Source organism: Tympanuchus pallidicinctus, unplaced genomic scaffold (assembly GCF_026119805.1).
Source record: "Tympanuchus pallidicinctus isolate F22 unplaced genomic scaffold, pur_lepc_1.0 scaffold1, whole genome shotgun sequence".
NCBI classification, from domain to species: domain Eukaryota; kingdom Metazoa; phylum Chordata; class Aves; order Galliformes; family Phasianidae; genus Tympanuchus; species Tympanuchus pallidicinctus.
This window is the reverse complement of record NW_026294618.1, coordinates 2,194,352-2,217,312: the sequence shown is the minus strand read 5'-3', so window position 1 is coordinate 2,217,312 and position 22,961 is coordinate 2,194,352. Positions and strand designations below refer to the sequence as shown.

Below are 22,961 nucleotides of genomic sequence, written 5' to 3'. Positions count from 1 at the left end.
TCTCTTTTCCTCCTTTGCTTCAGTCTGTTTTAGGACAACTTGTTAAGCTCAAAGTCACTCTCATTCAGGATCTTGCCACATCTTCAGTCTTTAGAAAGAGATAATTTATTCTCCCTCATCTATAGGATAAAACATTTAATATTTGCTTTTCTTCTGATGTAGAATAAATATTCTATTCTATGAATTTGACTGATCTGGAGACTATTTACGTACTGTGCTATTTCCTTCTATAAAGAGTATTTTCAACTAATAACCAAGTGCATTATCTGAATGTTTTGTTAATGCATTTGTTCAGATGGGAATGAACACCTCCATTTTATTGCATGATTATCATGCAGACTTCACAAAGAAACAGGGAACAGAAAAGAAGCAGAAGCACCTCTTTATGCACTGAAACAAAGCTCCACTCCAGAATACCACCTTTCAGTATGGATGAAGCTTTCTTGAGCAAAACATTGCCATGACCCTGCTGTACACATTAATGAATTTTATTTTTTTTATATATGAGGAGGCAAAGAATTAAGAAATAATGCAGATTTGGGATATACTGAGTAAAGAAATCAAGAGGAGTTTGATCTCTCTCTGAAAAGAAACTCACAGCTTTCTGGTACTGGTGGTCTCTGTCTCAATACAAGGTGAAGTTGTCTCTCTGTAAGAGACAGTGGTGTCCACGCATCATCATATACTCATTTGTGCAGACTCAGCATATGCAACCATATTTGGTAATGACTAAAATAATCTCCTATGTGCTATGCTTCATACTGCAATGCTTTCTCATCCTGCTTACATTCCACAGAACACCACAAAGTTTGTGCAATAGAGATTAACAGATTTTTGTTGTTTCTTTGCCTGCTTTTCCTCCATAGAAATGGGTCCTCTCACTGCAATCATTTGCCTGGCTGCTTTGATACACCAAACTGATGGACAGGTAGGACCTGTCCTATTGAACGGACCGGTTCCAGGAAGGGTAAGCCTGCACTGGGGAAGGGATCTAAAGCAAAATAAGGCTGACAAAAAGCTCTTTGGGGGGGGCTTTTTGAAGCCAGCTAAAGTCAGCAGACTAACCATGAGCTAGCTGCTATTATGAAACATGGTGGGACCACTCCCATGACTGGAGTGCTGTGATGGATGGCTACAAGCTCTTCAGAAGGGACAAACAAAGAAGGAAGGGTGGTGGTGTGGCTCTTTATATTAAATAGCATTTTGATGATGAAGAGCTTGGGGTTGGAAACGATAAAGTTGAGTGCCTATGGATAAGGATCAGGGGAAGGCCTGTAGGGGTGACATCTTGATGGGAGTCTGTTATAGACTGCCTATAGACATCAACTTCCCTGATATATGTTGGAAATATAATACAGCGCAGAGGAAGCAGTCCAAGAGGTTTCTAGAGCGTGTAGAAGATAGCTTCTTTATGCAGCTGGTAGGAGAGCCTACCAGGAGTGGTGCCCTGGTGGACCTGCTCTTGACTAACAGTGAAGGACTGGTGGGAGATGTGAAGGTTGGGGACTGTCTAGGGCAGAATGGCCAAGACAAAATTATAGAGTCATCTACTGTTGGAGATGTCAGAAGGGTGACTAGCAAAACTGCTATCTTGAACTTCCAATGGGTGGACTTTGACCTGCTCAGGACACTTGTTTCAGGGGTCCCTTGTGTCCTGAAGGGTCCAGGGATCCAGAAAGCCTGCATGCTGAGATGGAAATCTTAAAGGCACCAGAACAGGGTGTCCCTGAATGCCGTAAGGAGAGCTGCAGGGGGAGAAAACCAGAGTGGATGAACCAGGAATTCTTGTTGAGACTTTGGGAGAAAAAGAGTCCTCTAGAAAAAGGGACAGGCTACTTGGGGAGCCTACGAAGAAGTAACTAAGATATGCAGGGAGGAAATTAGAAAGGCAAAAGCTCAGAACTGATGAACTCAGAAATGAACTCAGATTGGCCACTGCAGTAAAAGAGAATAAGTTATATATTTTACAAATATATTAACAGTAAGAGAAGAACCAAGGAGAATTTCCATCTTTACTTGATGCAGTGGGGAGTGTGACCACTGAGGATAAGGAGAAGGCTGAGGTCCTCAATGCCTTCTTTACATCTGCCTATAATAGGCAGATCAGTTATCCTCAGGGCGCTTTGTGCCCTGATCTGGAAGTCTGGGATGCTACGCAGAATACAGCCCTGGTGATTCAGGTGGAGACAGTTAGAGAGCTACTTCTCCATTTGGGCTGTCACAAGCCCATGGAACCAGACAGGCTCCATCCTAGGGTGCTGAGGGAGCTGGCGGGGCTGATTGCCGAGCCGCTCTCAGCCATCAATCAGCATTGTCTGGAGAGGTCCCACAGGGTTGGAGGCTTGCTGATGTGACTCCAGTCATTCCCAGATGAGGGAAAGGCTGTGGATGTAGTGTACCTAGACTTCAGCAAAGCCTTTGACACGGTCTCTCACCGTATTCTCCTGGGGAAACTGGCTGCCCTAGCCTGGACAGATCTACCCTTCTTTGGGTAAGGAGCTGGCTAGAGAGCCATGCCCAGTGGGTAGTGGTGAATGGAGTTAAGTCCAGATGGTGACCTCTTACAAGCGGTGTCCCCCAGGGGTCGGTACTGGGACCCATCTTGTTTGATATCGTTACTGATGACCTGGATGAGAGCATTGAGTGCACCCTCAGTAAGTTTGCAGATGACACCAAGCTGGGAGGTGGTGTGGATCTGCCTGAGGGTAGGGAGGCCCTTCAGAGGGATTTAGACAGGCTGGATCGCTGGGCTGAGGTGAATGGGATGAGGTTCAACAAGGCCAGGTGCCTTTTCTCTCAGAGAGTGATCAGGCACTGCAATGGCTGCACAGGGAGGTGGTGGAGGCACCGTCCTTGGCAGTGTTCAAGAGGCATCTGGATAAGGAGCTACAAGATCTGGTTTAGTGCTTGTGGTAGCAATGGTGATGGGAGGAGGGTTGAACTCGATGACCCTTGGTCCTTTCCAACCTTGTGATTTTTTTATTCTGTGATTCTATGACCATTTGGTCTAAGCAAAATAGTTGTATCTAAACACATTGTGTAGATAGCTGATGCGATTGAGTGATCTCTAGAACTTTACAATACAGAGCTGAAATTATTGTTAGCACACATTATCACATATAAACATCTCTGTTTCCACAATAAAGATGAATTCTTGTTTTCCTGAGGTTTTTGTATTAAAATGTTTCTTCTGTCTATCTAAATATTCTCCTTTTTGCAAGAATAATTCGAAAACTACTTATTCCAAATGAAATAGATGAACTGATAATACTTTAAAATAATTAATCTCAGTGTCAGAAATGCAGTCATCGTTTCTCTAAGAGAGTTAATAGTTTAAGGTATAGATATCCACTACGTAGACATTTGGATGTGAGCTATTTATCAAGATCCGCTTAATAAGGAGAAAAAAAAAAAAAAGGAAAGGAAATAGGTGTTCCAGGAAAGATGATCACATCTTTCATTAGGATCCATTTCTTTACTGTGAGGGTTAACAGTCCTGGAGTAAGATTCCTAATGAGGTGGTTGATGCCCCATGCCCTGTGTCAGTGTTCAGAGGCATTTGGATAATGTCCTCAATATTATCCTTCAATTTTTGGTTAACCCTGAAGTTGGACTAGATGATTGTTGTAGGTCTCTTCCAGTGGAAATACTGGTTGGACTCTTTCTGGGGGATCTGAGACATTCAAAAGATGCATTACAGGCTTTACAGAGAGCTGTACCTTTTGGAAGAAAATCTGAGACTCCCAGGGTATTTCAAATGATCGTAAATATTTCAGAAGATGGTCTGCAAAATGCCCTAAAATCTGATTCAGCTTCACATACTTCCAAAGCTTGAAAGTGATAAGAGCCAGGGACTTTTTTAGTGCATACAAGAGGCTAAAGTAAGTCATGACATTTGGTTCCAGAGCCAAGCGTTCTCCACATTTGATGTGGAGACATCTGAAGTTAGAATTACTATCTACTATATTCATTTAGGGTCATGTCTTCTTATGAAAAGTGCAGTTTAAACGAAAGAAGAGAGAGGAAAAAAAAAAAAAAAGCACACAGAAGAATAGAAGAATCAATAAAGGAAAGCTAAGAATTTCCAAGTTCTCAATCAGTCTTGCTTATAAAAAATCAGAGAACTAGAACCATCATTGCTGTTGTTTTCCAGGTGCTTCCTGGCAACCGAGTGAACCAGAACTTCCCTTTTAACATTGGATACCCACGAGGGAAACCCCGTTACCAAAACCCACCAAAATACAATGGTAATCGGATAAAAACCAAAAAAGTGGTTCAACAAGATCTTGTTGCTCTCAAAAACAAGCAGATGATCCTTGAGGAACACAATGAAATACGAAGATCTGTAGTTCCAACAGCTAGGAACATGCTGAAGATGGTAAGTGATGGATAGCTAATAAGCTGCTTTCAAGATGATCAGCAGAATGTTGTATCCTTCTAAACACTCCACACTCAGTGAATAGAGAAGACAGGAAAGTTACTCTGGAATTGAGATGAAAAAAATCAAAATTATATCCCTTGGTTTCTACAGAACTCATGCTCTAAGCTTGCAAACTAAGATGCTGTAAGCACTTGTAAAGTCATTGCAAAGGTCTCAGAACAGGCCACGGGTGCTATCTGAAAACTCTCTCTTAGCCAGCAAGTCTTGATTTGATAGGATAAGAAGTAATGGGCTTCAATTGTGTCAGGGGAGGTTCAGGTTGGATATTAGGAAAAATTTCTTCTCAGAAAGAGTGGTAATGCATTGGCAAAGGCTGCCCAGGGCACTGGTGGAGTCACTGTCCCTGGAGGGATTCAAGAAAAGGGTGGATGTGGCACTTACTGACATGGTTAGTGGACATGGTGAGAGTGGGTTAATGGTTGGATTGGGTCATCTTAGAGGCCTTTTCCAACTGTGATGATTCTGTGATTTGTGCAGTTAACAAAACTCAAGTCACCTGGCAAAAGTCCCTATGCTTAGGGTCATTTGTTTGGAGATGGTATGAACACAAGTTTGCCCCAGCCGCATCGATTTATTGCTGTCAAACCTGTATTAACCTGGCTAGCACAGGAAGTCACAGATTCTTTTTGCCTTATCTTTGCTAAACATAACCACCAACAACTCAGACACAACTTTTTTTCTTCTCCTTCAAGGACTGCACAAATTTTCTGTGACCTGAATGCTCCTTCCTTTGTGTCTTTCAGATGTGGAACGAGAAAGCTGCCAAAAATGCTCTGAAATGGGCAAACACATGTGAAATGCAAATCAGCCCAGTGCAGAACAGAGTTGTTAATGGTATGGGAAGAACATGGGGACTAAACTTATGGGTTAATGATGACTTGCAGAAAGCATATCTGCATGAACTAGAAATAAGGATAAACGTTAATCTGCTTTTTATCTTTTGAGGATTCTTAAACACGAAACTGTCATCTTTGTCAGAGAAAGACCCCAAAAGACAAACTGTTGGAGCCCGAGAGAGAGGGCAAGCTACGAACTGACCCTGTTCTTGTACCTTTCTTTAACTATTCTCTCTCAGTTCCTGCTGGAGACAAGTCAGTAGGATAGAGAAGTGTTGGTCTGACTAAGTACACATATTTTTGTGCCACATTTTGTAGTCAAATAACCAACCATCTGTGACTGAAAGGTCACTGATATCGGAATAACACACCTTGCCAGGATCAAGTGTACTACACTCCAGGGGTTGTAGAGTGCTAATGCCATAAAAAATCGCCATTCCCTCTGTCGTGCCTCCCATCCTACAACTTTCTTCACTCCTATGTAATAAAATAGACATACTTCTACTTCAGGTATCACCTGCGGTGAGAATATCTTGCTGTCATCTCAACCAAAAACATGGGCTGAAGCAATCAAAGTCTGGCACAGTCAGGCCGCCAATTTCAAGTACGGTTTTGGAGCGACTACGAAGAGCGCCAACGTCAAGAACTACGCTCAGGTATGGGGAAATGAAGTGAACTGCAGTGATACACTAGAACCACACATGTACAGTTAGGGTTGCTGAGGGGTGTTTATTATCAGGAAAAGAAAAAAAAAACAAAATCAGTGCCATCAAACCGTTATCTTTTATGCTCTCGTCCAAAGATGACTGAAAAAGTCTTTTCTCATTTACATCTGAGACAATGGAACCAATATCTAAGAGAGCTGCCCTGAAGAGAGGCAACCTGTAGAAAACATAAATGATAACGCAGCCACACAAATAAATAAATAAATGATAACAATGCAATATTTTTTATTAGTAAATAATGGAAAAAAACATTAAAATATATACATATGGACAATGAAATGTCAAGGGAAAAGAGCTATGATGAAGCCATTCAAGTTGAAATTTCTATTATTCTCCCAAAATTGTGTCCAAAACATTTGGAAACCAGAAGACATCACTAATTCATTTTCCTATTTGTTCCACCTGACAGCTAACTTGCAAACATAACAAACAGAGAGTGAAAATGAATAAATAAATGAATAAATCTATCTTCTGATTTAAAATGTAGTGTGAAATACATTTGAAATACAATTTCTGACATGACTTCACTGTTTTTAATTCTACAGCTAGTGTGGTACAACAGCTACCAGGTTGGGTGTGCAGTTGCCTACTGCCCAAGGAACCAGTACAACTACTTCTATGTCTGCCACTACTGTCCTCCGTACGTACTGCTTTTTGGTTCTCTTGAGATGTTCTAGACATGGTTTTAGAAAGTCCTGCAGTCTGTTGAGCATTTCTAGGATCAGCTGCCTCCAGTTTGTTTTGGCCACTTGGAGTTTTGAAAAACGCCAATGTGAATTGTTGCTTTAACATCGAGTTGAGTATAAATGTTTAGTGTAATCCATGTTGAAACTGGAAGTAGGGAAATATTAGCATATGAATGAAGACAGAAAGGTCTGTGTAAGGGTCAGGCATCAAACACGAGTCATCCTGTAACTCTGAACACAAAGAAGATAGTCAGACACAAGTGAAAGCCAACAGCAAACGAATATTCACAGAAGAAAAGAGCAAATCTCTAACACCTGCATGTCAGAAGGTTGCTGCCAAGATAATTTCCTTATGTGCTGGAAAGCCATTAGAAAAGCAGAACAAGGAAGCACGTAATTTTTTAAACTGGTAATGCTATACAAAGGCAAAAAGCCAATTAGTTTTCTTTCCCTAAATGCCTCCTATTTAAAAACAAAGATCTGGTATTCTACAAATAGCCCAAACTCAAACAGAATAATCATTTTACCCAAAACTTGTTGTTGTCTTTCATTGTGATGAAAAAAAGTAAGCTGTCAGTGGCTCAGAGCTGCACTTTGATCTCCTGGTGTTCGTTTCTTTAATATTTCAGAGGGAATAACATCATGCAAGTGGCTGCACCTTACAAGAAAGGACCCAGATGTGCAGACTGTCCCGGCCACTGTGAGAGAGGGCTTTGCAGTAAGTGCACGTACTTTTCTCCTTAAAACAAACTGTTGTGCTGCCTCATGTAATGACTTCACTCCCTTATAGTGTGTCCCTCCATACCTAACCTTTTATTACCTTCATGCAACCTTTGGCAGGAAAGATGTCACAGAACCACCCCTTAATTTACCTCCACCTAACATAACAGTGGTTGAGCAACTACTGACAGGGCGTGAGCAGGGACTGGGAGCAGATGATCTCCAGGGGACCCTTCCAACCCCCTCACCCACCGTATTCGGTGCACGGCGTTGCTGCAAAGATGTGCACGATTAGATTGACAGTCTTCTGCTGCCCTCTGCAGGGAAGCTCCGGTCACAGTGTCAGGATGTGCTTCTACATCCAAGGGCACGTCTGAATTGTCAGCTTTCACGTGTGTCCCTATGGACATAAAGATCTCCACCTGCCCCTGGCTGTTGTAGAATTCCATGTGGAGCAACTCAACTGTTTTTCTGTCTGCTTCCCCTTCTATGAGCAATTTTATTCTTATATACTCAGTTCTTATTAAGTATTCTTATATACTTATATGCTTATATACTCAAGCAATTTTAACAGCTGAGCACGGAACTATAGAATACCAAGGTCAGAAAAGAGCTCCATGATCATCTAGTCCAACCACCTGCCAATATTTCCCCAACAAATGTACAAAGACTGCTTAGACAAGAAAACAAATGCAAAAACAAAAACAAAAAGCACTTTGTAAAATGCAGAAGTATCACAGTAGGACTGTTTTTTTTTTTTTTTTTTTTTCAATTAATACATTTCGTGGCCTTTCTCTGTCTGTTCTGTTTCAGCCAATCCTTGCAGACATCGAGATGCATTTCCAAACTGCAGAAATATGAAAAGCTTGTTTGGCTGTAAACATTCAGTGGTGAAAACGAAGTGTCCTGCCACCTGTAAGTGCACCACTCAGATTGTATAAAGGCCTGGAGGATGTCATTGCAGCTGCTTTGGAACTTATGTACGAGGAAAGAGTAGAACTGAGAAGAAAAAAACATTCATGCTCAGTGTTTCAGCTCAGATTGACCTGAATGTAACTTTTTTATGAAATCACATAATTGTTTCAGTTCCAAATTAATCTGGTGGCTCAGATAGACTCTGATGTTATGTTAGGCTTTATAAAAATCATGATTAAGCTATTAATGTGGTTTTTGGTTTTTTGGTGGAAGTTCCACTGATTCATATTATTTTAATGGGAAACGCACTTTTAAAACATGAAAATACATGTTAAATTCCACTTAACTTTCTTCTGTTACCTTTTCTTCAATTATAAATGGAATATATTCCTGGCTAAATAAATGTATGTTCACAAACAAGAAAAGTTGTTTATATATATTTTTTTTATTTGGAAAGTTTCTCATGGATACTTCAAGGATCTGTGATACTTCATGCAAGCGAGGATGAAACTGGAAAAGAAAAGCAGAGCCAAAAGCCATGCACTGTTTTGTACAGAAAAGATAAGAGGTGTACAGTGATTGTGACCTAAACACAAATCTTCTGACACACAGAATCACATCTAGGGTAGGAAGGCCCTACAGAGGGGTCTGTATGGGTTGGATCAATGGGCTTAGGCTGGTGGGTTGAAGTACAAGAAGACAAAGGGCCGGGTGCTGTATTTGGTCACAACAATCTCTAGCAGTTATAAAGGCTTGAGACAGAGTGGCTGGAAAGCTGAGTGAAGGAGATGGACATGGGGGTGTTGGTCAACGCTTGGCTGAACAAGAGCCAGCACTGTGCCAGGTGGCAAAAAGGCCAAAGGCATCCTGGATTGTATGAGAAATAGCAAAGCCAGCAAGAGCAGGGACGTGATCATCCCCTATACTTGGCACTGGTGAGGCTAAACATTGAGTCCTGCATTCAGAGTTGGGCCCCTCGCTACAGGAAAGACATTGAGGCCCTAGAGCATGTCCAGAGAAGGGCAATGAAGCTGTGAGGGGTCTGGAGCACAAGTGTTATGGGGAGCAGCTGAGGGAACTGGGTAAATCAGGCTGGAGAAGAGGAGGCTCAGGGGAGACCTCACTGCACTCTACAGCTGCCTGAAAGGAGATTGTGGCGAGGTGGGGTCAGCATCAGGTCCCATGTAACTAGCAGTAAGATGAGAGGTAAGGACTCAAAGTGAAGCCAGGGTGGGTTCAGGTTAGATATTAGGAAAGATTTCTTCTTGGAAAAAGTGGTCAGGCATCGGAACAGACTGTCCAGGGAGGTGTGGAGGCACCATCCCTGAAGGTGTTTAAGGAAAGGGTAGATGTAATACGTAGGGACATGGTTCAGTGGGTAATATTGATGGTAGGTGGGCAGTTGGACTAGCTAACCTTAGAGGTCTTTCTCAACCTCAGTGATTTTATAATTCTATGATCTGTGCATTGAAGTGATAAATGCATTTTCTCCAGAACTGCCCAGGTCACAGCACTAATTTCTATCAAAGCACACCTCTGGACCTCTTCCAGTAAATTCAGCTAAAGGCCTTGGATGTGCCTTCTCCTTCCCGTATTTGCATGCAGACCATCAAGTATCACCTAAGGGGGAGTTTAGCTGGATCTGCTGTACTTGGTCTTAGGGCCATGATCATTCTTGTATTGCTTCTAATCTTACATTTACTTGCATAAGATGCTGGTGATATTATTATTACCTGTTAGGTCTTTAGTCTTTGCATTGTTTCTGTGTGTGCAGAGTTGCTGAGCATTTGACACCACTGTATCAGAACAATATGATTCTCTTGCTGACATTCCTGCAGTGGGTGCAGTTCAAAGAGATCATAGAATCATAGAATGATTCAGGTGGAAGGGACCTCAAAGACCATCCAGTCCCATGAGCAGGTTTGCAAACTATCAGATCAGGCAGTAGATCCCAGAGTCCCATCCAGCCCGGCCTTGGGCTGGGAACCCACAGCTCCCTGGACAGCCTGTTCATGGGTTGTTTTAATGATAGCCAAATAAACTGCCTTCTCTTCATCCATTTTTTGGCTGGAAAGCTGACTGATGGAAAGGGACCTTGGTGTACTGATGGACAGTTGGCTGAATATGAGCCAGCTGTGTGCCTAGGTGGCCAAGAAGGCCAATGGCATCCTGGCTTGGATCAGGAATGGTGTACTGAGAAGGACTAAGGAAGTCATATTGCCCTGTAGTCGGCACTGGTGAGGCTTCACCTCAAGTACTGTGGTCAGTTTTTGGCAACTCAATACAGAAAGGAGATGGAGGTGCTGGAGCAGGTCCAAAGAAGGGCAGCAAGGCTGAGGAAAGGCTTGGAGAATATGCCCTACAAGTAGAGACTGAAAGAACTGGGGCTGTTTGGTCTGGGAAAAAGGAGGCTGAGGGGAGACCTTATTGCTCTCTCCCAATACCTGAAAGGTGATTGCAGTGAGAGCTGGATTGGTCTCTCCTCACTGGTGACAGAACAAGGGGAAATGGCCTCAAGTTGTGCCAGCGTAAGTTTAGGTTGGATATCAGGGAAAATGTCTTCACAGAAAGGGTTGTTAAGCACTGCCATGGGCTGCCCAGGGAGGTGGTTGAGTCACCATCCCTGGATGTGTTTAAAAACTGTTTGGATGTGGTGCTCAGGGCCATGATTTAGCGGAGGGCTGTTAGAGTTAGGGTAGGATGTTTAGGTTGTGGTTGGACTTAGTGATCTTTAAGGTCTTTTCCAACCTGAGTGATTCTATGAGTCTATGATTTTTCAGGTTTATTTTCCTGCTCTGCCCCTTAACCTTCGAGCACTTGGGTTAAATTACACCAGCAACATGAATGTGAAACAAAAAGTGAATTTGTCCTCATATCCGATACATATCCCCTCCCCTGAATTATTTTTCTAACGTTAATGAAAAGGTAGACACAGAGTTTATAAACTTTGACAGAAATTATAAGATGTGCAAACAGCTGCAAACAGCACTTCTCTGAAGAAAGAAGCTCCACTCTCAAGCCTCTGCAGAGCAAACAAAACATCCCAGCTCTGTGCAGGATGCCCTGCAGTGTCCTCAGGTACTGAGTCTTGTATGCCAGCCCAGAGCAGGACTGACATCTCTTACCACATCCCCTCGCCATTTTAGACCAGCAAAAATCATTCATTCGATAGGACTGCAATTCTGGTTCAGAGCACAAGAGGGTGAACTATGCCCAGACATTCACCTCGATCGGGTTTTCACATTGCTGCTAGTAGGGAGATCTTTTACTAGAAACAGAAGTTCTGAGCCTGCTCCAATTGTTCTTAATAGTAATCTGTGCGGCGTTTATTAGTTAACTCTTGATGGCTAAATAATCACTTCATATAAAATCAGTTTGTAGTGGTTAATTCCCCTTCACTGTTTCATTGCATCTCTGTTGGCCAAATGACTTCCCTGTCAAAGCCATTTGTTCTATGAAATTAAAGCAATGTTTTGATTTCCAATACATCAGTGTTAGTTCCAGCAGCCTCGATCATTTCTTCCATCCCTCTCTCTCCAACTCAACAAACATTTAATGATGAGAGAATTCTGTGAGAGCTCTCTCCTCAAAGGGAGTTTTTGTGCTCTGAATAGCCAACTGTGCCATTGGAGCAAGGCAGCAGAGCTCACCTGCACCACAAAGTGCTGAGCTGGGGCAACACACAGCCTACAGGGCTGAATGGCACATGGGCATCATGCAGCCTACAGGGCTACTGAATGACATATGGGCATCATCCTTCTTCTCATAGCTAATTTCAAAAGATTTCAGTTCCCTACTGATACGGAAGAGGAAAATAGCAGGTGAGATGGAATGCTACCTGGATTATCAAGACTGCAAGGAGAGTGTGGGACAATGGCTGGCACTTAGCTGTTCATGTCCCTAGGAAGGCTGAGATGTTTCTGAATAGTGAATAATCAGTTTCCCATAGACAGGTGACTCCATGATTCTATGACTGATTCTCAGTGAAATAAAAACAATGTGACAACTGAGCTCTAGTAATACTGCTTTTCTCCCTTCTCAGACTATATTCACAAACTTATTTTGATAGTAATGCCATGAATGTTTTTTCCTTTTTGGTACTAGCATAGGTTTCTCAGTATCTACTGAAATTATGCTGTCAGGACTCTGATACTTTTGAGATGTAGTTCAGCAGAGAAAGTAATAATACCAAGAGCTTCTTACTGTTTCTGTTTGGCTCCAGACATCCTCACAAGAAGCACATATGCTGAGAGATGATAAGAGCAGCTACTATGGTACAAGTCTTATCTGTGGAGAATGGGGTAAAAGCTCCTAAGTAGCTCACTTAGGTGGCAAAGACATTAGGCACAGTTTTGAACAAAAACTAAGTAACATTTAATGGTCTCATGGCTTGTAAAGAAGGAACACTTTTGATATTTACAATAAGTCACCTGCAGCCATCATGTTATCTACTTTCTTGAGAATCAACTTCAGAGCTAAGGAAAATGAAAGATCTTTCACTTCCAGTGTCCAAAGTCTTTGCTGAGAGCTCTGGGCCAAAGTTTTCAATATTTTTCTCTATCTATCAGTCAGATAGAGAGAATAACCATGCCATGAATTTTACCTCATTCATGCCCTTAATGTATCAAACCTATAATAGCAGCAAGTTTGAGCAGCTAAAGGTTAGACTTTCTACTGAATGGAAAACAAGGTTTGGAAAGACTGGGGGGTCTTTCATTTCAAAATGCTATCCAGAAATTTGCTGACATCATCGGGTAAAAACAGATCACAGAGACTGTCCTTCCACTGTTCAGAAAAAGCATGAATTACACGTTTCCACTGAATGATTAACTTTTAGATAGACATTCACAGGTGAAATGTGCACCACTCCAGCTTGGTAACCCTCTACATTACCCAGAGCAGCATCATTCCTTCAGTCCCATCAAAAACACATGTTTCTGGTGTTGCAAGATGGGTCACTTGATGGGAATAAATCATCAGGTGACCTGATGATAATATGTAAATGAATACATGGAATCTTACGGGCTACAAATAGAGCTGCAAAGGGTTAAAAAAGGAGAATTTGCTCAAAAAACTACTACTTGCCCACTGTATGCATTCACCTGTTGCCACCATAGGGCAACATTCTAAAATGTTCTATTGTGTATTCACATATGACTATCATAGAATCACAGAATCACAAGGTTGGAAAGGACCTACAAGATCATCTAGTATCCTCTATCCAACTAGTATCCAACTGGTATCTAGTATCCAACCATCCTCCTATCACCACTACTATCCACTAATCTACTAAGTCATATCCCATAGCACCTCATCCAGATGCTACCTGAACACTCCAGACACCTCTGGAACACAAGATGTGTGGCTATATTTCCCATGGGTGTACAATTTCCCCTTCTGACTGCGTACTCCAAGCAGATCCACTTATTATTTCCTCTGAGTTTCTATCCCAACTGGGGCCTTCACTGCAATGTTCAGGTTAAGTCTCTATCAGGACATGCACACATGTGCATACATACATACTTCCTTGGCAAGCCACTAGGAATCCATGTGGTTGGAATATCCAGGACAGAAAATGGCAATGAGAACCTCAAGCCCTTGCAGCACAAAGCCACCAGGGCTAGGACAGGATGAGGATGGTTCCCACCCCTGGGCTGCTCCTGGCTCTTCTCAACCAGACTGCCAAGGACGGGTTCCTCCAAGTGTGAGGGTCACAGTTAAACTGTGAAAAACAGGAGATGGGACTTCCTCATTAAAAAGATACCACACAGCCCTTTTGACTGCAGGCAAGACTTTTAACCTCTCTGCTTCGATCTCACTGACTGCAATGCAGAGATAAACTGACACAGCCAGGGGTGAGAAACATTAATTAATGCACAGTAAGAGCCTGAGAAGCACTAAGATCTGGTGATTATAATATTGCATTCCATAGCCAGACTTCCAGTAGAATTACATCACAAGTCAAGGAGACATAGGGCACAAGGGGGTAGGAGTGATGGTCACTGGGCTCAGCAGGATGCTTTGGGTCAGCACAGTGCAGCCATCTCTTCCTACGACTAATGAAGGTGCTTTGACTCTGTCATCAAGTGGAAGTCTTCCAGAAAAAGCAGTTTTCAGGAGTCAAGCTAAATGGATGTGGAGATTGTCTTGCATATATTAATGAAATTGCTCCCATTAACTAGTCCCTGCATTTAGTGATGAGCAATCCAATGTACCAAATGTCAGAATCTGTGTAGGCTCCATTTTCTGATACAAGCCAGGACGCTTTTTGGCCACCTGGGCAGCCTGCGGGCTCATGTTCAGCAGAGTGTCAACCAACAGATCAACAGACCAACCAACCCTAGATCTTTTTCCATACACAGCTTTAAAGCCACTCTGCCCAAGCCTGTAGCACTGCCTGGGGTTGCTGTGGCCAAAGTGCAAGACTCAGCACTTTGTCTTGTTGAACTTCATCCAGCCCAGAAATCAGCCTGTCCAGATCCCTCTATAGTGCTCTCCTACCCCTGGGCAGATTGACACTTCCAGCCAACTTGCTGTCATCTGCAAGCTCACTGTCATGGTTCATGAGGGTGCACTCAATTTATTCATCTAGGTCGTCAGTAAAGCTATTAAACAGGACAAAATGCATCCTTCAGAGATCCTTTTTCAATCTTGGAAAATTATGTTATCAAATGAACTCTTTTGCCCCTAGGAGCTACATATCCAGCTAGGAGGGATTTGGCAAGCTTCTCCACTGCAGTGTGAATAGACTTCTTACCTACAGGTAGACCAGCTCTAAGTCAAGATCTGTTTCACCACTTTGACCAGTAAGGCAACAAGAGTCTGATGATACAAGACTGTAGCCATAAATGCACTCAATAGGTGTTAAGAGTCTACTAATTGATTGCGATAAATGTGTATGACAGAGCAAGTCAACTTCATTTGATAAGGTGCTCATTATCCGGGAGCAGCTATTGTGCACAGGCTCAGTTCTTCTGGAAAGGTAAGGTGCAGATTTCTTCTTCTTGGTTCAGGGCAAAATTTAGGTATTCGAGATAATGGCAGGAAATGAGGGAAACACCCCATGTCTGGAAGTCTGGTAAATCTGGATGCATTTTACTGGTAGATTTTTCCAGATCAGATTCAGATCTGAGTCTCCTCCCAGCTGCTTTGGGGCTTTTTTTTCTTTTTTGTCTGAAGCAGACACCATTGTTCAGACTGTGGTTATCTGATGGCTTTTCCTGCAATTCTGTGGCTTGGTGACTGTCTGGAGAATTATTGTTACAGGTTAATGAATTTTATTTACTACTTTACTTACCCAAGGGAGGAAACTGAGTCCTTCAATCCTTTTTATTCCTCAGGCAGCTATATGGAGAGATTTGTTTGCAGGCAGAACTGGTGCTGTTTAGTGCATTGCTTATTCAACTATTCCCATTTCCAAGAGAAATAAAAGCAGACCATGATTAAGATATTTCTTTAATTTCGTTACATATTTGCATTTAGCTATAAATAACAGGCATAGGATGGTGTGCATATCTTCAGGATGTTCTCAGAGAAGTAGTGCCTGAAAAGATTTTTCCAAAGCCCATTGGAGACAATAAAATGTGTGGGTCTGAACTATACGTTTTGATAAAAAAGATGGAACACATTTTATTTATAAAACATACACCCAAACTTCTCACTGTCATTCTCTGTGAATAAGTCTTACTATTTTAAGAATAGTAGCTGGCATAGAAAACACAAGAGTGACCTGACCAGGTATCCTAACGAAGACCTCTAGACACAGATTGATGCTGAGACATCTCTTACCATTCTCCTCTCAGTAAGTTGATGATAGATTTGCAATTAAGGCACTGGAGCTGGAGAGTAGCAAGCAGGAGTCCTTGTGCCAACGTCTTCAGTCTTCTTTGGAAATAAACCAGGGCCAGAACCTCGGACTGTTGGATGTTCTAACCAACTCAATCTGGAGGGGTTTTTTGTGGTCAATGAAGAGAAGAGAGAATAGTCCAGAAATTTCAGGATGACAAATGCAGGAGAAACTCCAAGCCATTAAGGAGTCAGTAGATGCTCAACATATACTCAGTTTTCTGTGATCATCTGTGCCTCCCTCTGCCACTGGGATTCCTTGAGGTCCCTTCTAACACAGGCCATCCTGTGATTCTGTGATACTGTAATACTGTGGAGGCTGTCAGCTTGAAGAAACTCTCTAGTGGAAAACTTGGATATATTAACTGTGAGATGACTGCTAACCCTCATAGTGATGTAATGAAATATTACCTTAGGATTCTTCATGCATTTCCAGAAAACAGAAGATCAAATTCTATCTCACAAGATACTGGTAAAAATTGATTTGAAATCCTAATTAAAATTTTAATTATTTTCCATTGACTAAACTGAAATTGAGACTGTAAGAAGAGATAAAATATTCAGGAAAACAGACAGTCTGCAAAATATCAGAGAAAATCAAGGAGCCAACCTAATTAGAAAAGCAAAAACTGAAAGGGAATATGATTGCTGCCTACAAATATCAAAAAGGCATAGAAAATGCAAGCACTGGTTGAGTCACCAGGTGTTTTTGCCACCAGAAATAGTTATGTACACTGTATGATTAAAATTAGGGCAGAAATCTGTTCCTAAGTATTAAAACTGGAAAGATATGCAGCAGTCTTCCAGCTGAATGAAGGGTATACAATTTAACTTAATAGAAATCAAAACATTTTTGGAGGGGATATTGTGATAAGCTCCCCACAGTCTCAGGAAGACACCTCAGTGACCTAAAAGCTCCCTGTGTTCCTAAACAGGCAGCTGCTGGGTGATGGAAGAGGTAGAAAATGCAATCGCAATAAATATCTTGCCATGGAAGCAGCCATTGTTCTGGGTGTTCCTAAGAAAATCAGCTCATAAAAAGAAATGAGAAAAGGGGAGAGAAGACAAGAGAAGAAAAATAAATGGGTAAAGAATGAGGATGGAAAAGTAAAATGAGAGGAATCGATAAAATGTGAAGGCATTGAAGGGAAGTATGAGGAAAGGGGAGATCATCCAGATAAAAACACAGAGAATTGCCCGTGGGAGCCACAGTTCACTTCAGGCCATACCGTATCAGTTTCACTTTTAGCCCTGCCTCCTGGGTTTATTCTTGTAGTCTCATAGTGATGAACAGTCATTGCAGATCTAGCTAAGCAGATCTGTTAACAAACCAGCATCCATCCTGGTAAGATTTACTTAGTGCTGGTAAGCATTTATTTCAGATGCATCTGTAAAGTAGGTAAGTAAGATCCGTAAGACTGCGGCATCTAATGAGCTGTGGCATGAAAACCTTGTCTGAAGTGTGTGAACACTGCAGAGACTGGACTTTTCCACTGCAATTGTTTTCTGCTGTACCCATATGCAAAGTGTTCTCAGTTCACTGGAGTACGTCCAGTGCCTGCTTGGCCCAGATGGGCTGTTGTATTTTAAGTAGTAAGCTAGGCTGCTGCTGTTCACTGAAATATTGCTTGGCCCATTGAAAGGAAATAATAAATTCATCTTGTCAGTTCAATAGCACAGGACTACTTCTGGATATTCAGTGATTTAGTACCTACTTCCTGGAAACTAAAAAACAGACAAATTAATTATATATGTCACAAATCATGTCTTGCATTTGGTCAGCATTCAAGCTGCAAACAAAGAAGTCTATTTGCCTGATATTCAGGCAGCTGAAGGAGAAGTTAGTTGTACACAGGAAAAAAGTAAGCAGTATGTGAGTTTCTTGTAGGAATTTTTTATCTACAGATTGTTCTACCTGCACTGGAAACATGCATGCATTGCTATAACTGCTCTGAGCTTTGCGTTACGGAGTTCACTTGAGATTGCTTTACCATTTGTGTGCTGTACAAGATTTAGTGGAGAAAGAAGTACTTAACCTTCTCAGTGGGAGGGCACAATGAAGGGGCAGAGATGGGAAAGGCCCTTTTGCTGAAACAGAAAGCAAGTAAATTTGCTTGTAAGCCATCACCCTAATGATATAGCCTTTCCTTCTAGCAAATTGGGGCATATGGGACCTTTGCAGGAGTAGCACAGCATTGTACTGAGATGAACTGTAACTATAAAGGACCAAATGTAAATGGAAAGGAGCATTTATAAAGGTGAAATGAGTTGTTTTCTGCAAACGTCAAAATGCAAATCAGACCTGATGGTGGAATAGAAGCCTTGAAACTTACAAACACAGAAAACAGGTAAAAAAAATCTGATTGGGAATCCAAATTTCTTCAGCCACAAGGCAGAGATTGTAATGAAGGCAAGCGGGCAAATGCATGTACTGTTGAAGCTAAATTACCTGAATTCATAACATCTATAGGCTCATTAACTTTCAATAGCAGTGTTATATTATTCCTCACAGGAAAACACTCACATACAGACTGATGGACCTAAGCTGATCTTATCAACAGTTAAAGCAATGCATCACGTTTGAGCATAAACATAGAAAAGCATCTTGCACGTGTCTAGAAAAGGCTGTCTTCGCTGAGACATTTGTCAGCGAAGAAAGGAATTGATAGAGAAAATTTGTATTACTTTCATGAAAGGGTGAATATGATGAAGGAAATCAGCATTACAGAAATTGTGTAGTTTCAAAACTGATCACGACTTTTCTCCAGCGCTGAAAATCCACTTACGTTTCACCTCAACTGATTGAGGAACATTGAAGGAGTTGCCAGAGGCTGTTCTGAAGACTGTTTTGCACATAATGTGATTGTCAGATAAAAGGGAATTCAGAAGAATCCATAACTTTCTTGTCTCTCTGACTCTTAGACGTGTGATTTCTCATGAACACCTTTTATAAACATCATAGAATCATAGGATGGCCTGGGTTGCAAAGGCCCACAGCGCTCATCCAGTTCCAGTTACCTGCTGTGTGCAGGTCACCAACCAGCAGCCCAGGCTGCCCAGAGCCACATCCAGCCTGGCCTTGAATGCCTGCAGGGATGGGGCATCCACAACCTAAATCTAAATCAACAAAGTATCTCAAACTTAAAGTTTTTTTCTGTTTCTCATTGCTTCTTGTGAATAATAATAGTAATAATAATAAAGCTTTAAAGAGCATGTAAATCATCCACCTTCCTGCATTCATCCCTTTCTTATCACAGGAGCAACTCAAACAGGCCCATTAGTAAGGGAGCAGGAACACTTATATCTCTTGTGGCCAGCTTTCCTGTAGCAGTAGGATACTCCTCAACCAATAGCTTCTGCTTATTATTTTAGTCCTTCTTCACAGTGCTTCTGTAGTAAAAGCAGAACCTAAAACAGTGGAGTCAATGACAGTGATATGGATCCAGTGAAGGCAAAGATACTGTTGTAATCTAAGAAATCAGAAAAAAACCTTCGATGCCACTTTCCCCTTTGAAATGAATGAAGCTACATTTGTGCCTGGGGACAAAGCTCGCTTGTGGAGGTGAGCTTTCGGCTTGAGATGGAACGTGTGTCAAGAGCAGGACTCTGATCCTAGTTGGGTCCCTTCCAACTCAGGATGTTCTATTCTGTTCCACCGTGTTGATTCAAAACATTGCAAAAGTTAATGTTTAATGAAGTAACTCTACTGTGACACCACAGAAGTGGGATAAACATTAATATTCTTGAAGAGCCTTATTCAACTATTTGGAAGGCTGGCATGCTCTCAAGACACAGTCTGTAAATCCATCCAATCAGAAGAGGAATATTTGTAGTTCAGACTTCAGTGGAATGAACTCAGGGTTGTAAATGATACCAGGCTGTTCAGCAGACTAGTGGCATGAACTCAGGGTTGTAAATGATGCCAGGCTGTTCAGCAGACTAGTGGAATGAACTCAGGGTTGTAAATGATGCCAGGCTGTTCAGCAGACTATGTTGGATCTCTTCTAGGAAATGTCCCAAATCTGAGTAATGCCTAATTAGCCATCAAACATGATCAAAAGGGCCCAAATTATCTATTTAGCCTGTCTGAAATATTTTCTTTTCAGGTGAAATTAATTCTCTTGGAAGTTCCTATTTCTATTCTCTGTATTTCTGAAAGAGAAGCACTATTGGTTAGATCAGACACAGAAATCTATGGTTTATATCTGTTCAGATGAATGCCACTGTTGATGATGTCTGAGGGTATTCTTTTGGAATGTTTCTCATTCTTTACGTAATGATATAACTCAGACTACTCCCTTATCTCTTGTTTTGAATTGTTTGGAAGACAAAGTCTTTTCACATATTTATATAAAGGCTGTGATATCTTACCAATACCATATCATTACATAGGGCATAAAAGTAGGATGTGAAACCCAAAATCTATTTTAAGAATACATGGTACAACACACACACCAGTTAGTTGACAGATCCAAATGTGCCATAATGCTCATCATGGAGCACCCTCAATTCTTCCATTCTATTTAAGTAGTCATGATTGAGCTGAAGCTAATAGGGGGATACAAGGGAATTTTTTAGATGCTGAAGACTATCTGCTCCAGGACATGTACAATTTGATTACACTCTGCAGCAGTGAGATGGTTATGTAATGAGTTCTGGACATTGAAATGAGGTTTTGTAGGTGGCTGCTTCCCATCAACCGTCAAGTTTATATCAGAAACAAGGCAACCAAAGACAAAGATGGGAATGACAGAGACAGCCTTCAGCACTGTCATCAGCACTACTTCCTCCTACAGACAGAGTTTCCACTTTGATGTAAGGCTGCAAGATCAGGATCCATTTACTGAACACAATCAATGAAACACAGATATTGGAGTATGTGACTATTGGAATGCTCTATCTTCATGTCCCTAAATGTATGTAATTGACTTGTGGGTACCATATATATGTGTTGGCTGGACATCAGCTCACCTCACTGGGAAAGCCATTGAATTTCCCTTTCTTCTCACACATAGTCAAAAGCAAAAGAAGAAGGTCATGGGGAAAGCTGTATACATTCTATGAAGATGTCAACATGAAGTTTGCAAAATAAATTTGTAAATATTTTATATTCCAGGTACTCTGCTACATCAGTTTTCTGACACACGTGTGCTAGAGCACAGCTTTTGTTTGCACTCTCAAATAACAGATCCCTGCTCCATCCACTGCACAGGTTGCAATGGACTACAATTGAGCAAACAAGAATATATTTTTCAAGTCATTATAATTCTTACCTGAAAAGCCCAGGCTTATCTATCCTGAGTCAACTTTCTAGGAGTTTGATGCCTAAACCTGAACTACTTGATACAGTCTCTCATTGTAAACAGTGAAGAGAAATGTATACCTATAAAGCATTATGCATCATTTCCTAAGAGCTGATAAAAAGTGATGAGGTTTACCATTTTCTTAAGATGCACATAATTTCCTATTAACCACTAAGGCAGTGAAACTTGATTAACTTTGGCATGCATTAATAGTTTTACAGTATTTATAGCCTGTGTGTTTATGTACCTACATTAAATTGTAGATATAGAGCAAAAATCTCAGAAAATCCTGCTTAAATGAATTTGATCCACATAAAATGTTTAATACCTATTGAAAGGTACTTTTCCAAACAATATTTCAACTAGGAGTCTCTGCATCCCTGAAAGAACTTAACATAAGGATTGCACACATATATATTCACTTGGAAGCACACAATGCAATTGAAAAATAAGAGATATTCATGGTTGAACCGTGGTTTAAAAACAAAAACAAACAAAAACACACATTATTCGTGATTTTGTTCTTGTTTAATTACTTCCTGTGCAAATGAAGGGGCTCAGAGCTCCTTACAGTCATGCAGTGCTGGCTGTCTGATCCTGTGGCACAGCAAGAACGATCAGTATCTCTTTAACAAAGCTCTGCTTCCTTTCTTTGAGCTGTTCAAATGATATACAGTCACTACGAAGGAAAAATGTGCATACGCTCACTGCAGCTTTGCCACAAAGAAGTTTGATTCCATGACAGAGTGCTACATTCTTCTTTATTCCCAAAGCTGCAGGCTCATCTTAGAGAAGAAAGGCCTGAGATAATCTTAAATTTTGTCCAAACAGTGGCCTTTTTACTTAGAGAGCTGAACAGTGCCTGGAATTTTATATTAAGATTACCACGGCTCTGTCCAGAAAATGTAGTCCAGGTAGTAGAATGAGCAGGGCACCATTCCTAAAGCCTAACTGGGGTCAGTCACTCGGTTTGTTGAGCTGCATGCTGCAAAGAATGTAACTTAACCTCTATTCTGGGAGATGTTTTCCTGAAATAAAGTCTCCTACCGTGCAATTTTGGCCTAAATATGGAATGATCAGAGCCAGTAGTCAGCATCACATGAGTAAAACATTTTCTCCCCAAACAGAAAACATTTAAGGTTCAGTACAAAGTTTGACAATCAATGTGAATCTCAAGGATAAGTGACCACACTCTCATAATCTTAATGAAATTGAATTAGCTCTTTTATTCATGAGAAAGTTGATAAGCTGAGCTTTTTAAAACCATTTAAGAAATCTGGCGTCTGAATTATTTCTACTTGTCTGTGCCAAAGGAAATTCAAAAAGCAATAATTTAAGTTGAAAAAACACAGCTTGATGTTTTGACAGCTAGGAAGATTCTTTTTGCCTTTCTTTTGGAGAAACAGAATTGTTTTATTTTAGAGCAGCAGATCACAATGAGAACTCGTGTCCTCACCAAGTACACTTCATTCACCACGAAATAGAAACAC

General features: G+C 41.2%; 1 protein-coding gene across 1 annotated transcript; it reads left to right on the top strand.

Annotated features, from left to right (window-relative positions):
• Positions 1 to 868: 868 nt before the first annotated feature.
• On the top strand, positions 869 to 8,349 carry LOC128088875 (serotriflin-like). The gene is made up of 7 exons (XM_052699760.1): positions 869 to 967; positions 4,154 to 4,378; positions 5,185 to 5,275; positions 5,788 to 5,933; positions 6,548 to 6,642; positions 7,318 to 7,406; positions 8,222 to 8,349. The coding sequence occupies exons 1-7, from the start codon at positions 869 to 871 to the stop codon at positions 8,347 to 8,349; spliced, it is 873 nt and encodes a 290-aa protein (XP_052555720.1).
• The last annotated feature ends 14,612 nt before the right edge of the window (positions 8,350 to 22,961 follow it).

Excerpts from the sequence above, each read along its gene's own strand:
- LOC128088875 (XM_052699760.1), top strand. The coding sequence starts at position 869 with ATGGGTCCTCTCACTGCAATCATTTGCCTGGCTGCTTTGATACACCAA. Across the intron at positions 6,643-7,317 it reads GTCTGCCACTACTGTCCTCC|AGGGAATAACATCATGCAAG; the intron begins GTACGTACTGCT and ends TTAATATTTCAG. Across the intron at positions 7,407-8,221 it reads CTGTGAGAGAGGGCTTTGCA|CCAATCCTTGCAGACATCGA; the intron begins GTAAGTGCACGT and ends GTTCTGTTTCAG.